Consider the following 16,736-nt stretch of genomic DNA (forward strand, 5'->3'; position numbering starts at 1 on the left):
TTTCCATGAAATTATGAGATTTCAATGCAAAAATTCCTTGAAATTTCGGTGGAACTGTTACTTGTTAAAATTTCCCAAGACCCTTACCAGAAATCTCAGTGAAAAATGTTTAACAGTGCAGTTTTTTTCAACCCAGCCTAGAATTTTCAACAATCTTCTCAATTGGAGATGTTTTTTTCTTCTCAGGGTTCTTCTGGTTCATTTGGGCTTCTTTTGGGGGATGTCGAGGGGTCGCAAAGTGGATGTAAGACGTGTACGTGTGCCTGGCCTCGCCCCAGTTACTTCGTCACCCTCGAAAATTCCCCTTGGCTGCCTCCACAACACCCTCTACTCTCGACCTCCCCCGAAACCCTTAACCCTCTTCTTGCTCGTGCTCCCTCCCTCTTTATCCCGCTACTTCCACTATTCCTGCCCCTCATATCGATCTCCGGGTTACGCCGCGCTGACTGCAAGATGAATCGTTTTTCCTCTGCCCCGTGTTACACCAACGAGGGGCGGTGGGAGTCGGAATTCGGTGGAAATGTACCAGTTTTTGGATGGCCATTGTGATGTGCGATTGAGGCGAAAACAGACAATCGAAGTTGATAGCATCGGGGAATGAATAAAAAGCGTTTGGCTGAGCTGAAGTGGAGGTTTACACTTCCTTTCGACATTAGAATTTTATAGATTCTGGGGGATTTCCGGTAGTCATTAGGGACGCATTCGTAGGAGAGAAAAGGAATTGTTTAAGCAGGGGTGTCTAATTTATTTGGCGCATACTATGCATGGGAATGAATTATACATTAATGATACACTGATAGAATGATTCATTTATTCCAAACGAGATTCGTTAACTATTAACGAATGGTAAAGTTGAATATGATCAAATGGATATTCGTTAATAGTCAACGAATGGTTCACTTGAATGGCGAAAGTCAAGTCAAACAAGGCTCCTCAAATATACATTCGTTAACTATTAACGAATGAACATTTGGTAAGACCGAATAGACCCTAACCTCCAACCAAAATCCATTTGTTAACAATAACTAATCCGTTCTATAAGTGTAGTTAAATTGTTTGCCTACGGCTGTATAGTAGTACGCAAGGATGGAAGAAAATAATTACGAAGAAAAGGAATAGATAAAGAATACACAGTAATGCGCAGTATTCATTACAAAAAAAATTAGCTCCACCGAAAAACCTGTATGTTCCACGTGAGAATATTTGAAGGCGTGGAACAGATTTACTTGAGAGAAATTATTTAAATCCAAAAAGTTTTCACTGATTTTTCCATAAAATTTTGATTTTTTAAGTAGGGGAGACTGGGGCAAAATGAAACTGTCAAAAAAACAACTGTTTGACGCAATTGAAGCAAAAAACATTTTTTTTAATTATTGTTTCTATTGATTTTTATTGATTAACTTTTTTTTATTATTGGGAGTATTGATTAAAATAATAATTTTCCATTCAGTAGAGTGGAGTGCCCGGCGCGTAACTGGGAGACCCGAGTTCGAATCCCGGCTGGGCGGTGCGGGATTTTTTTCTCTTTAAATTCTAATTCTCTTTGAATTTTTTTTTGAATTTCTCAGTAGAATGGAAAATTATTGAGAGGTTTTGACAGGAGAAGATTTTGTTAATGGATTAATTGAAAAGAAAATGAAACAGCAAATTCCAAAATCCCGAGGAAGGCCCAGGGGGAGACCTAGATTGGGAAATGCGGAAGATGTGTTATGGAATCTCAAACGAATGAAATAAAAAGTTCAATCGGCCTAATCTAATCAATTGAATTGTAATCAATTGAATTATAAGACGAATAAGACATTATTATTGTCATCAGTATTCTGAATAATAAAAAGAGTTGATAAACAAAAGTTGATTAAAAAAATTTGTTTTTACTTGATTTGCGTCAATTAGTCGTTTCTTCCCTGTGTCATTTTGCCCCATTCTTCTTCATGAAATTGTTTAAAATTCACTGGAACTGTAATGTGTTAGAAATTTCTAACAGGTTTAGTGAGTACTTCAGCCAAAAATTTCTAGCGATGTACCTGTGACAAGTAGAATTTTTGAAAGCATTAGAATTTCAAATGGTCAGTCCACAGTTGACGAAATGTCACAGATACACTGCGATAATATTGGTGGAAAATCATAAATTGGTAGTCCGAGATGATCTTATCATATGATATGATATGATATGATCACTACGATATTCGCTTGTTACTACGATACGATTCAGTATCAAACAGAGTTCCGGGAGCGATTAATTATAATTTCCAAGCTACGATGTGGCGTCCGAGTATTTTCGTCTGGCTTTTCTCAATCCTAGTTTCAATCCAGGGATTCGGATTCCGAGGGTTCCATTATGAGGGCCTGGAAGAGCCTGTGGTGAAGGGTGGGAGGATTTTAAAGGAGAAATGGGTTGAACAGCCTCTGGATCATTTCGATGTGACCAATAATAGGACATGGAGGATGAGGTATTACGAGAATGATCAGTTCTTCAACAAAACTGGACCCATTTTCGTTATGCTGGGAGGAGAATGGACAATTACTCCTGGCTATCTTCAGACTGGAATTTTATTCGAGAACGCTGAAGTTCATGGAGCCATGATGTACTATACGGAGCACCGATATTACGGGAAAAGTCGCCCTGTTGTGTAAGATTTTATTTATAATTTCACTTCACGGTCAATTTTTTTTAACGTCTTCGAATTCAATCCTTAAAGATATCCAAGTATCTTTTACAGTTTGATATAGATCACCGTATAAATTCAACCATTTTCAATCATCAAATTTGTCAATTAAATTGCGAAAGAATAATTTGAAAAAAATCATGAATATTCAGTGTCATTCAAATTACATTTTGCACGGAATTATGATTTTTTAAAACATTCGGTGTTTATAAGAACATAATTGAAATTGTTTAAATTTTCGTAAATCCTTATTTTTTTCGGGTTGAAATGGATTTCTGGTAAAATTCTGAATATGAATAAATTTTTTACGATTCCGAGTAAATGATTTTTATGATGAAAAATTGATTGTTTATGAATTGTTTATAAAAAATACTCGTCATTTTCAAAAATTACAATTTTTTAATTATTTCATCAATCTTTCTCAAACGTAAACTTTGTATTTTTTTTCGTTTTTTAAAATGTTTTCTAACGGTTCAATATCGAGATTCAAATTGAGACCTGGAAAGTTTAAATAATAAAATCATTGTAAAATATCCGGAAACTTAGGATCAAATGAAACGGGGCTCAAATGAAAGCTCTGATGTTCGGCTACAAAAGTAGAAAAGTATTTCACTGGAGAAAAAATAGCCAAAGTACCTGGATATTCTTAAAAGTCATTCACGCGATTTGAAAGAAAAATGAAGAGCAAAATTGCCATCAGAATCCGTTTTTGTAGTTCTCATTGCGGCCCACAAAAATATTATGAACATCCTTTCAATGGGGAAGTACTGAAATAGACCTGTCAAAGTGAGCAAAATGCTCCTGTTCATTCATTATTGTTTTCGTTGATATTTTCAGGGACACAAGTGCTGAAAATCTTCAATTTCTCAGCGTCGATCAGGCTCTCGCGGACGTTGTTTTTTTCATCGACACCACAAAACAAAAATTGAATATTTCTGAATCCCCTGTCATTGTATTTGGTGGGTCGTACGCAGGGAATATGGCAGCTTGGGCGCGCATCAAGTACCCGCACTTAATCTCGGGGGCTGTGGCGAGCAGTGCACCTGTTCGTGCAAAAGCCGATTTCTATGGTACCTTTACATTGTCATGTGAAGACAAAGTCATAAACAGCGTTTTATTGTCAGTTTTGAATTCATAGTCTTCCTCTAAAATCGAATATTTTCCTTTCTTTCGCAGAATACTATGAAGTGGTCAGGAATTCTCTGAATATTTACAATGAAAAATGTGCTACTGACACTAAAGCGGCATTCTCAGTTATTGAAAAACTTCTTACAGGAAAAACCGCGGACCCTAAAAAATTTAAAGATGATTTCAAGTATGTGAATGTGATATGAAATTCATACATCAGGGTTTTGTTAATCAAATTGATAACTGAATGTACTTTCAGCCTTTGTGATGTTCCCGACATTTCCAAATCTACGGAGCTTGCATGGGTGACGAGGTCTCTTGCTGAAGTAAGTCGAACCTCCCCAGAACTTAAAAATTGTTCCAAATTGTTCCAAATTGTTCACCTGAATGTTGTCTTGACTCATTGCAATGAGTGAAGACATGGCCTTACAAGAAGTTTTTTACACGTAAAGGAGATTCCAGGGTTAACGCGACGCTTGCAATTATTAAAAATAATCATCCAACTGTTTTTCGATTATCATCCTTTCGGCAATTGTGGAATCGCCGTAAGAATGATTATCTCGAACCGCAGTCACCGAAGAAAGTTCGAGTTTTTTTTTCAGCTTTGATTATTGCGGTATAAAATAAACAATATATACCAAATATAGACGCTGGCATGGAGATATATAGGGTTTAATGTTTTGAATATGTTCGATGTTTGCTTGAGTACTCCAGCAAATTTTTCTTCTGCGATTCGAATAATTTTTTCATTCGCTTTACCTTCTATTTTGATGTTTCATTCTTGAATCTTTTAGGAGATGAATAGGGTCGCATGAAATTTGTTCATCCAACAGAATGATAAAATACAAAAATTGAATAAAAATGTCAAGTACGTTGGTTTTTATGATAGTTTAAAAAAATGATGAAAAATTGAGAAGTTCCAGTCAATTGAGGAACTGTCTGCATTACAACGTCAAGTCACTCCGTATATGGATGCTCTCATAAATTTTTACATCAATTCTGACATTTTTTGTTGTTTTTCAGAAACAACTGAGGAGACCCTTCAAATTGAATTTAAAAAAAATTCTTTCGATATTATCTCAGTTTATCATTCAGTCGCTTTAGGTCCTGAGATCCTTGGAATCCTTACAAATTGACAGAATCGGTATAGTAAGAAAGAAATGTGAAAATTTTCTCGTGTTCAGATGTTCGCCAGCACCGTGCAATATAACTCAGTTGAATGGGACGGGAAAACGTCAATTGTGAAACTGTGCGATTTGATGATGGCGCCTTCTGGGAATGCCTCGTCGCCATATGACCGACTCGCCAATATGTTCAAGAGTCGGAATAATCGTAAATGCGTGAATTTGAAGTACAGCGATTTTATCAATTCCTATCGTAATACCTCTTGGGAGTCTGAAGCAGCTTCGAGCAACAGTAATTATTCTTCGATGAAATCTCTATTTTTCCTGCATTTTTCCCTTTCTTTATATGTAGATGAATTATTTTTGCCTATAGCTTCAGCTGTGATCCAGTCATGTTCAACATTATGAATTGTGACAAAATATTTTCTGTTTGACTCTTCCATAGTGAGACAGTGGACTTATCAGACTTGTACGGAGTACGGATACTATCAAACGTCGAACTCTCCAAAATCCATATTTGGAACACTCTTTCCGATAGACTCCGACATTCAGATGTGCAAAGATTTGTATGGCGAATAGTAAGTACTGTAGCAGTTCTTCAAATAGTAAATAGTAAAAAAGAGAGAATTAGAATTTAGTGAGAAAAAATTCCGCACCGCCCAGCCGGGATTCGAACCCGGCTCTTCTACACTGATAGAAAAAGTGGAACGATTCAGTTGCACCAAACGAGGCTTTTAACTGTTACCGCGATTCGTTAATAGTTAACGAATCGCGGTAATAGTTAAAAAACTGCATTAACAGCAATTAAATCTTATCGTATAACAGCAACTAAATTCTATCAGTGTAGAATAAAATAATTTATTTTGGAAATAATTTAAAATAATTCATCGTGGAAATAATTTATTTTCTTTATGAACTTCGGGAATTATGTTGTTCCAAAAACTACTATCATTTTTTAGATACTTCAATTAAAAAAGTTAATCTTTCAAAAATATTTTCGGTTAGACAATTACAGAAACACGAAGCGTTGTGGCGTTTCCCTCAGATGGCGACCAATCTAGAGTTAAAACGGAATTGAGCTCATCTACTGAAGAATTGGAATTGATTTTCCCTTTGTGCTTTGTTTCAGTTACAATGAAGGTATCGTGAAAAAGAGTGTGAGGAGAACGAATATTATGTATGGTGCAGATCTACCTGATGTGGACCGCATTATATTCACTAATGGTGATGTGGATCCATGGCACGCACTATCAGTGCTCAAAGACATCAACAAGGAGGCTTCAGCAATTTTTATTAAAGGTTCATGATTCAATCGTTTTCAAACTAGTCGCGAACAAAAACCACCCTGTCTCATGATGGGATTTGTGGGAGTTGGTGCCTTTTTAATCCATGCATTTATTTTCTCAATTTCTTGCAGGCTCATCACATTGCGCAGATCTGAAGTCCGAGAAGTCGACAGACATAGAAGGCCTCAAGGAAGCAAGATACATCATTGCTTCAAAAATTTCCAATTGGCTGAACTCCACTCACTCCAATTATTAATTATTATTATCCTCAGATTCATTAATCGTAATATGATTATGGTGTGAACAAAATGTCTTATAAATTGAATAATGAAAATCGAGTTCATTTGGATAACTAAAATTTTTCGCAGCAGCAGAACCAGAATTACCCAACTTACTTGGCTTTCCAAACAAAACGTTAATATTTAGTACCAAATTGCGCAGAATTTCTATTAAGAAGACGCATCGATTAAAAGAAAAGTTGAGACGGTTCATTTGTTGAGGAGAAATCGTTGAACAAAATTTCCGTCCCATAAATAAGCACACACAGCCATGTCTTCGAAAGCGTTTTAGGATGACTCAAGAGGTCATAAAACGTAATCCAATCATCGAAATTCAAGATTTCCTTATCGGGGTCATTACAAGAACTTCCCCCCTTTGGGTCGGGAAGTTCAAAATTGAAGAGTGCACGGAGTAGGTGAACACGGCAGTGCTCGGCCTGATTTGAACAGTTCCTCGGCCGATCCGCTACCGCGAAACTCGGTTTCACGAGAAAAAATATTCAGAACGTGACATAACGAGCATTAGTGAAGGTAAACGCAGGATGAGCGTGTAAATATGAAAGATCCTCAAGGTTCCCCTAGATTAGCCTGGCCTCTGTAGCGTCACTAACTACCCGCTAACTAATAACCATGCACAAACGGCATAGTCGCCGTCATGCGCAAAGAGATTCTAAATGCCAGATAAATTCTACTCTGTTGAAATATCCTATTCCTGTAAATGGAAAATTACAAAACATTTTTTTCAACGCGAGTGGCCTCACATGCGGGAGCAATAAAGGAAAAAAAATGGCACGGAGGAGTGGGAAAAACACATACAGGAGAGATGTGAATATTTGTCGTTACGTCAATCCCTTTTCGGTGGATGAAAAAGAGTTTTTCAACGGGGTTTTTAATGTAATGGAGGGAGGGAATGATTAATGGCAGGCAAGAGGGAAAGCTTTATATCAGAGCCATCACAGGGGCTGCGCGCAGTCCAGAAACAAAGACGAAGAAACAAAGGGTCGGCCCTGATACGGATAAATGTAACGAGCCCAGTGCAGGGTTTGTTCTCGCTAGTTTTTTTTATTTTCTCGCCGGAGCTCAACAGTTCCAGGGTGTTATGTTATTACTGCACGGAGAAAGAATAATTCTTGAACTGAGCAAATTAGTAATGGGAAATAGGGACAAATGAGGCAAAACGAATATTTTTAGATTTTTTGGAACTAGATTTAATTAATCATGTAATTTTCCGACGAAATGGGAATTTTTTTTTTCATGGAAAGGATAATTGTTCCCTTTTGTGATGAAGCTTGACTGACTTCGATTGATAAATTTGTTTCTGAGTTATTAACATTAGAAAAAATGTCAAAAGTGTTCATTTTAACTTATTCTCCATCGTAGCTCTCAAAATCTGACGATCATTATGAGTTGATGATTGTCGATCGGTCTAGGCGGTTTTCAGTAATTTATTAATTAATGACTAATTGAATAAAAAAATATACAGATGCTTTTATGGATGTCCTGAAATACAAAAACAAATTTGTATCTGTATTTCCTCATTCAAGAATTTTGTTTCTTGATGAGAAAAGATTTGATACGTACTATTTTCATTTTTTTAAATATAGAACACAAGAGAATCAGAATTCTCAGTCTCCTTTCATCCATTTTCCTCAATTATTTAATAAAAAAATATATTACTGACAGGCTTCTTTCAATTTTCATATTCAAAAATCAAAATTTCCTCTAAAATTAAGCAAAAAACGAGTGGTTCTACCTCTTAAATTGAGGAAATAAATTAATTTCTGGAATTAACCGATATAGTGGGAACCTGGGGCAAAACAGGGAACTCTCTTCAATCTCGTCATTATCTCCACTGAAACTAATTGTTCTGTCAAAATTACTAATTCCTGGAAAAAACTCTTTGATGTTTTCCCTACTTAGTATTATCAACTTCCCCTCCTCACCCATCATCCCAATTCGTTTATTAATTCACCCAGTGACTGAAGACACGAGAAAACGAGTGGATTAAAGGATCCCCCGCAATTCCTCTTCCCCCACTCGAACATTGAATTTCACTCGGGGTAATTAATTAAATCACCAAGTGGAAGAATATAAGAGTTACGTTATACCCCACGTCTTTCCGCGAAATCTATTTTGCGATACGTTTGGCTCGTCTGAGTACATCGGAGGAGTTAAAGTATACCTCAGCGCATTCGTTACATAAGGAAACGATTGACGTATATATCCACATCTCTGACTCATTGAAAATTCAAATAACCCGGTGTTGAGATAAACCCAGCGAGTTGATGCTTCATCAAAGAGTATTTTTCAATCTCAAAATTTTCACAATTTACGACCTACAAAAAATGAATAAAATGTTGAAAATCGCTAGAACTTCGTGTGAGACCATAAAATCATAGAGTACTGAGCGCTTTGTTGTTGTCACGATATAAATTTCCGTGTGGAACATATTTCAAAAGTGTAAAAAAAAATACCCGAGCAACACTGCGAATGCATATCCAGCATATATGCATAAAAACGATATCGTACGATGGCTCGACCGTGATCTGTCCCCCTCCCCCTCCGCCCATATTCTTCCTGTTAGATATCGTTCTCTTTGTGTGCAGTGTCTGAATGGGATTACCCTTTATCATGATTGTGACATTCTGCATCGATTCCTGAGAATAAATATTAGGGATATCCACGGGGAAAAGTAAATTTGGAAAATTTTGGTGAATGTAAACTTCAACTGAAGTGAAGGAATAGGGGGATTCGGAGAAATAATAACAACGTTGATTAAATTGGCAAAAGAAGCGACGTTTTGCTAAATTATTTCAGCTCCCCCAGGCTCTGGAAGAGGCAAAAACAAATAGAATAAACGGAAAAAAAGTCTAATATAAATACAGTTTAGTCTGGATAGTACTTGGATGGGTGACTGCTTAGCCCTACCTACTCGAGCAGAACTGCTGCCGCCAGGCGCGAGTGTGGAGAACTACTGCACCCATCAAGTCAGTGCGACGGATGGGCACAGTAGGACGCTGCAATCGGCCGGCTGTACAACAGGGGTTTTCCATGGTTTCCCGTGCAGTCCTCACCCCAATGGGGTGCAATTGATAAGAGTAAGACGGCCCATGGTAACGCAGATAAATCAGAAGAGAGAAATGGGAGAGGCAAGGCAGACGAATGGGGAGCCGTAATGGTAGTAGGAAAGAAATATGAATTAAAAAAACGTAAAAATGTCAACTTGAATGTAAAGAGAGAGAAGCTTTCCAATTCCACAAGCTTTTTCCCCCTAAATCGTACTCGTATTATTTTCCTGACATAGAATACAAGACTGTCCATGAAAAAAACAGGAAAAAGCAGTTCTGGAAGTCAATAGGAATGCTCAAACGGCCGACGTGAGGTCAGACGCGCTAAACTTGTGACTTGAAACGCTATTTATAGTGAAGAGTTTTGAAAATATTCTGCTATCTGAACAAATGGCGTTTCACACCGATCGAATCTGTCGATTTCAGTTATATTACATTGGATTTCACTGGATGAACCCCAGAGACAGAAATTCTTCGTTCTCTGTCGTAAAAAAAATCCCAAGAACACATTTTTTAAAACTCTACCTCATGGCATGAATTGTTCTATCTAGATATCCCCACGAATGAAGCAATTTCTCACTCCCCATTTGAGTATCCCCCCTCGAGGAATAACATAATAGTAAAAAAAAATCGTGTCAAGTGAACGGGTTACGTTGGAGATGAGTTGATATGTCAGAAGAATAGCTGAGTCTCACTCAAGTGCCTGAGAGTTGGTAACGATGTCTGCTTCAAGGCTGAAATCCCCCTTTTTTACGGTTACGCAACGACACACTGAACGTGCGGCGTTGCAAAGGAGTTTTTGCCTGAAAATGAGAAGGGAATAAGGTGGGGTTTTTATAGATGTATAGGAGGCCAGTGCACGTGGGACGTCCCGTCACATTTCATACGGCAGTGCTACACGTCCGTCGTTTCAAGTTTATAGCGCCACAGGCCCCCTTATTAGAAAGCTCAAAGACCCTCCCTGCTCCTCGGCGCATTTCGTGAAACTAAATAATAAGTTCTGGGGACCACTGGCAATCATTGGTATTTTTTCACTCATGCTGGAGATGAAATTGTGGTTTAATTGTCGTCAAGCATGCAATTTTAGCCAATGGGGCTGTTGCATGTCATCATTTTGTTGGATGAAGTCATGAAGATGTTAGATGGATTTTTTAATTTTGGGAAGTCATGAAATGAGTTTGTTATTTAAATCTAGGAAGTCTGAATTTGATTTTCTAGTTTGAACCGTTGCGAAAGATTTTATTCATTCGCAAAAAATTAGAGACTATGACCTTCCTTCATGAATAATTTATGAATCATTGATTTTTAGTTTCGAAATTGTAACAAATTTATAGCGCCACAGACGCTCTTATTGGAAAGCTCAAAGACCCTCCCTGCCCCTCGGCCCGTTTCGTGGAACTAAATAATAAGTTCTGGGGACCACTGGCAATCATTGGTATTTTTTCACTCATGCTGGAGATGAAATTGTGATTTAATTGTCGTCAAGCATGCAATTTTAGCCAATGGGGCTGTTGCATGTGATCATTTTGTTGGATGAAGTCATGAAGATGTTAGACTGATTTTTTTCATTTTGGGAAATCATGAAAGATCAGCGATTCATGGCCGTTTTGAATCATGGTCATTTTGATTGCCATTTATAGTTGAAACATCGCAATAATTTTGTTATTCTAATTTGGGAAGCCTGGATTTGATTTTCTATTTTGAACCGTTCGAAAAGGTTCTTTCAGTCCGAAAAAATTAGTCCCCTTTTTAAATGAAATATTAAAAATAATTTACAAATTGCAAGGTATAAAGACTAATCGTTCTTCCTGAATAATTTATGAACCATTGGTCTTCCGTTTCGAAATTGTAACAAATTTATAGCACCACGGTCCCTCTTATGGGATAGCTCTGACCCTCCCTGTTGCTCTGCTCGTTCCGTGAAACTAAATCATAAGGTCTAGGAAACACTGGCAATCATTGGGATTTTCCCACTCAGGTTGGAGATGAAATTGTGTTTTAATTGTCGTCAACCATGCAATTTCAGCCAGTGGGGCTGTTGCATGTGATCATTTCGTTGGATGAAGTAATGAAGCTGTTAAATTAATTTTTTTTTTTTTGAAAATCATGAAAGATCAAGGATTCATGGCCGTTTTGAGGATATCCAAGTGCTCGGGTCTTTTTAATTGACATTTGTAGCTGAAACCTTGCAATATTTTATTTTTATTTTTTTTATTTTTCTATCTCATTGGTTTTATCGAAGTAGTTCTCGATTTGAAACCCCTCCTCTAGCCTGCCTCCCCTCCTTTACTTTTCCTCTCATTGTTATCTGCAGTATCATGGCCGTCTTACTCTTAGCTGTGCCCCACTCGAGCTAGGACTGCACGGGAAACCATGTAAAATCCCAGTCGCACAGCCGTGAAACCTTGCAATAATTTTGTTACTAAAATTTGGGAACTCTGAATTGACTCTCTAGTTTGAACGGTTGTATTGGATTTTATGCAACGAAATAGTATTCAAAAACCAATCTCTACACTGCTCGACACATTTTAGTGTCCAATCATAAAATTTTTAGAGCGAATTTTCTAGAAACGTTTACGTTCCGTGTCGGCCGCATGACGGGCGACCCCGAATACTCTGAACAAAACGTAGCACACAGGACAAAGGGAAAATGCATTCCAAGTGGCCCAATGTACTGGTCCTTAGTTTTCTGCAGGTATATTAAAATTCATTCGATGAATTTAAGGATGTTCTACACCCTTTCTGCCAAAATTCACTTTTTTTTAATTTTTCTGCCAAACTTATGATGGAATTGACGTGAAAGAATATAATGTTTTTGCGTTTTGTCATTATTTAATGACTGACGAAATTTTAAGGTGGTGCGAACATTTTCCTGCGTTTTCTCTAAACTTTTAAAAAGAATCACAAAACTGTAGAAAAAACGCATGAAAATTATCGCACCACTACGCAACTTCGTGAGCCATTAAAGAATGACAAACCACAAAATCGTTATATTTTTTCACGTCACTCCCATCGATAATTTGCCAGAAAAATGAAAACAACGTCAATTTTGGCTAAAAGGGTGTCGAACATCCTTAAAATATCTCGTTAACTATTGATGCATCGTGGCAATAGCTAACAAGTCTCGTTAACAGCAACTAAATCGTTCCACCTTTCTATCAGTATGCATTGCAATATATTAATTATATCATGTTTGATGATTTGAATTTGTTTCTGTATTTTCAAACGTTCGTATACATTTTCAATATCTCAAGAAATTATCGGAGATTTACTTGTAATATAAATTTCATAAAATAACTGAAAAGTTATAATTAGTGGCAGATAACGCCTGTTATCCAGAAATAATTAATAAATAAAAATATATAATAATGAATGATAATAATGAATATGAAAAATGCAGTTCTGTACTGTAAAAAAACATCTACATAGGATAGTATATATGCATATAGTACATAATACATCCCTAAAAATAAAAAAGAACACAGAAAGCAAAAGAGGAACGAAGAGGAAGATTGCGAATAAATTATGCAACAATTAAATTCTCATTATGAAAAACTGTTGAAACCATTCACTTTTCCTGCATTATTATTGAGATAAAAATTAATGAAAGTGCACCCATGGAAACAAGACGCACGCGAAGCGCGAATTTTGTTCTAGTTGATTAAAATCCTATAAATCTGGGTATCCTTAAAAAAATCGCTATGATAAGATGGATTAATCGGAAAAAATACGTTTCCAATACCCCCATCCAATTTCCATATCCAGCAGTAGAACACTATCATGAAAAATTCCAGTTGCACCCTCCAATTATCCCTGAACAATAGAAACAATGCGGTTTTCTCCCGCCATAAACCAACAAACTAATGGAATAAATCTATTAACCGCTGAATTCTCTCCTCCCCCTTAGTGCAACCTTTCATGATTTAAATAAAAAAGTCATAACGAATCCCCCGGAATCATGAAAAACACTAGTCGACAACCTCAGTGCGGCAGTAAACCACGTCAAAAGTAGAACGAGGGAAGCCCGCGACCCACATCGTAGTATCACCGGTTGGAATGTAGGCCAGGCACACTCTTATACACAATCCCAGTGTATATAACACATGGATGCGCCCAGAAGCACATAAAATGTACCAAACAACCACGTGTGACAAGCAAGAGTGAGCGAGAGGGGGCATTAAATAGGTTCTTCGCTCGACTCTGCCGGAGACAAAGAGAGACACCAGTGAAAAAAAACACCCACAAAGTCCCATTGTTAACTGTACCATATATCTTTTTTCCTCTGGAACAGAAATGACATGCACGGCTACGTTATACGTGAGAGTGCTAGTAGCCCGAGTGTTCAAAGGTTACGAGTGTCTCACTCCTTGTTATATTTATAGTTGGACGTGTGTGAGACATACTTGGGTGTTGCCTTGGAGACGCTTCTTCACGGGTAATCATACGAGTAGAGCCAATTGTCCTAAAAAGTGAAAAGGTCAAAGTGGTACGAAACGCCCGAAAATGGGGGATTCTATTTTGGCTTCGTTGCACGGAGAGAAATATGCAAGAAAAATTACTAAAAATTAGATAAAAATTAGAAATTTGGAGACGCATCTTCACGGGTAATCATACGAGTTGAGCCAATTGTCCTAAAAAGTAAAAAGGTCAAAGTGGTCCAACGAGTTCACTTTTCGTCACAGCGTGATGAAAAAAAATATTCAATATATTTTTTTCAATTGATCACCAAAGCTGTTTCGAGATTCAAAATATGACTCTACAGCAGTAGTTATCATTGAAACATAAGTTCCTCGGGCTGTATTTTTTTTTGAAATATATATTTTTAATAAACGATATTTTAAAAAACATATTGAAAATTTTTTTTTCTCTGTAATGAGAAAAAGCGTAGATTTTTGTAACAATCGATGTTTTTAAAAAGATCGCCCATCGCTAAACTCTTTGAATATTACTACTGATAATTTCCTCAGTTCTGATTTTGGCATTCGGGATTACGTGACACTTTTCACCAAAATATGAGACATACCTTTCAAAAAAAAACAATTAAAAGGTTACTGTGCAGTTATCAGTTTGATAATTCACCCGTAGCCCGGTGAATTATGAGAACAAACCTAATGTGAAGGTATCAGGTGACCCCGAACACGGCGCTCTGATTGGTCGGAATTAGAATTGAGAAAATTATCGCAGACAATGCACCTTCCCAATTGAATGATTGAAATATTAGTATCTTATGTCATAACGCGATAAAAGTAATTGTATATTTTGATACGAGAGGAAAACATTATCGATTCACAAAATTATTTGAATAGCGGGTGAAGTGAAGCGAAGAAAAAATATTGTTTTTGTCATGAGGCCGGATAAACCGCGATTCTTCGCCTTCGGCTCGGATTATAAAGCCACATCCGCCAGAGAATGCTTTTATCGCCGTGTGATATACGCTATTTTATGTCGTTGAGCCCGAAAACCGCGATCTGACCGAGCGAAGCGAGCAAAAAGCTCTCTTCGCTCGGTTAGATCGCGGTTTATCGGGCCTAATGACATAAATATATTTTTTTTCATAGGAATTCTTTTCCAAACTGTAAACGTCTAATGTAACAAATAAAAAAAACGACAAGTTCACTTTAAAGGAACGATCGATACAATAATTAACCAAAGGTCAAAACGTTCCACGGCAAACTGCAAAACCGCAAGACTATTTCGGCATCATTACGAATTCCCACGTGCCGTGTAAAAATAACAATTTTCCCAGTATTAGCGGTCATTTTCCTGGGTTAAACTTGAGTTTCACACGACACCTGACATTCTCCCACATAAATCGAAATAAACTTAACGAAATCGCTCGAGTAGGCAACGTGGCTAAATTGTAGCAGTTGAATGTGCAAAATTATTATCATTTTTTTTAAAGGCAATTTGTTTGGAGATTATTTGTACACCTTATTCGTCGTAACAAGTTCTTCCACGTACGTGATCAACTATGGAGAAATGTAATGTCTAACGGTTTCCTTCAAACCGCCCACTAACTTGCGACACACAGTCGTTTTGTAACTGAAGAAGGATGACGAAGGGAGGGGGCAGGGGGGAGATGTGTGTAGTACAGTACAGAACAGGGGAGGGCCCATTTGCTGTACACTGGGTTATCGCTTTCCACACATCGGCACGTTCAATTGCATTCTCGAGATGTCTAAGACCCCTAGTGCCTCCATTAGAAAGCTTGAAAATCAATTTTAGTAAATTACCGTTTTAATTTAACGAGCCATCTCCACAGAGTTACAACGTTGAATAACAAGTTTTATAGTTGAGTAAAAATGATACAATCATCAATATAGCTGGACAGTTAATTTCCATTTGATAATTTTCATCAACAATAATTTCACTCCATTGACAGATAATTAAATAGAATTTATTTCGAATATTCTTCGTGTGGGGACGCTATTCAGGTCGAATGGGTGAGATTCTACTACTGTTGAGGATTAATTGAAAATGTTATCTCATTTTTTAATCATAATTTTGTGCTCGGTTTTTTTTGTTGTTATAGAAAATCAGTAAATTAGGGAATTTTCGTTTGTAAATAAAAATGATAATGTCGATTTTTTCTCATTAAGAATATCCAAGTACTTTGATGATAATGTCGAACATCAGAGCTTTCATTTGAGCCCCATTTGACTGTAAATTTCCGGACATTTTACAACGATTTTATTACTTAAACTTTGGAGGTCTAAATTTGAATCACGGTTTTGAATCGTTAGAAAAGATTTTAAAAATCTGAAAAAAGTAGAAAGTTTCATTTTGGAGGAAGATTGATGAAAATAATTGGCCGTGACTATTCGCACCATTGCGTGAATCACTCCCGTACACTCCATACACTCCACGCATGCGTGAAGTTTGTGTGTTTCACGCAGCCGAATTTTCATACTGCTGTGTATTTCACGCAGTTGAAGTTTCATACTACTGTGTGTTTCACGCAGTTGAAGTTTCATACTACTGTGTGTTTCACGCAGTTGAAGTTTTATACACCTGTGTGTTTATACACACAGGAGTGTGAAATACACAGGAGTATCTGAATACGACTGCGTGAAACACACAGGTGTATAAAAATACAACTGCGTGAAACACACAGGCGTATAAAAATGCAACTGCGTGAAACACACAGGCGTATAAAAATGCAACTGCGTGAAACACACAGTAGTAT

At 37.1% G+C, this 16,736-nt stretch overlaps 1 protein-coding gene across 1 annotated transcript; it reads left to right on the plus strand.

Annotated features, from left to right (window-relative positions):
* Positions 1-2,163: 2,163 nt before the first annotated feature.
* LOC107046979 (thymus-specific serine protease) lies at positions 2,164-6,542 on the plus strand. Its single transcript, XM_015269708.1, has 8 exons — positions 2,164-2,630; positions 3,504-3,736; positions 3,843-3,981; positions 4,054-4,120; positions 4,979-5,210; positions 5,364-5,496; positions 6,048-6,217; positions 6,336-6,542. Exons 1-8 carry the CDS (start codon positions 2,260-2,262, stop codon positions 6,458-6,460), a joined length of 1,470 nt encoding a protein of 489 aa, XP_015125194.1. The 5' UTR covers positions 2,164-2,259; the 3' UTR covers positions 6,461-6,542.
* Positions 6,543-16,736: the final 10,194 nt, after the last annotated feature.

Source organism: Diachasma alloeum, unplaced genomic scaffold, assembly GCF_001412515.2.
Source record: "Diachasma alloeum isolate Michigan unplaced genomic scaffold, Dall2.0 Dall_scaffold_00183, whole genome shotgun sequence".
NCBI lineage: Eukaryota > Metazoa > Arthropoda > Insecta > Hymenoptera > Braconidae > Diachasma > Diachasma alloeum.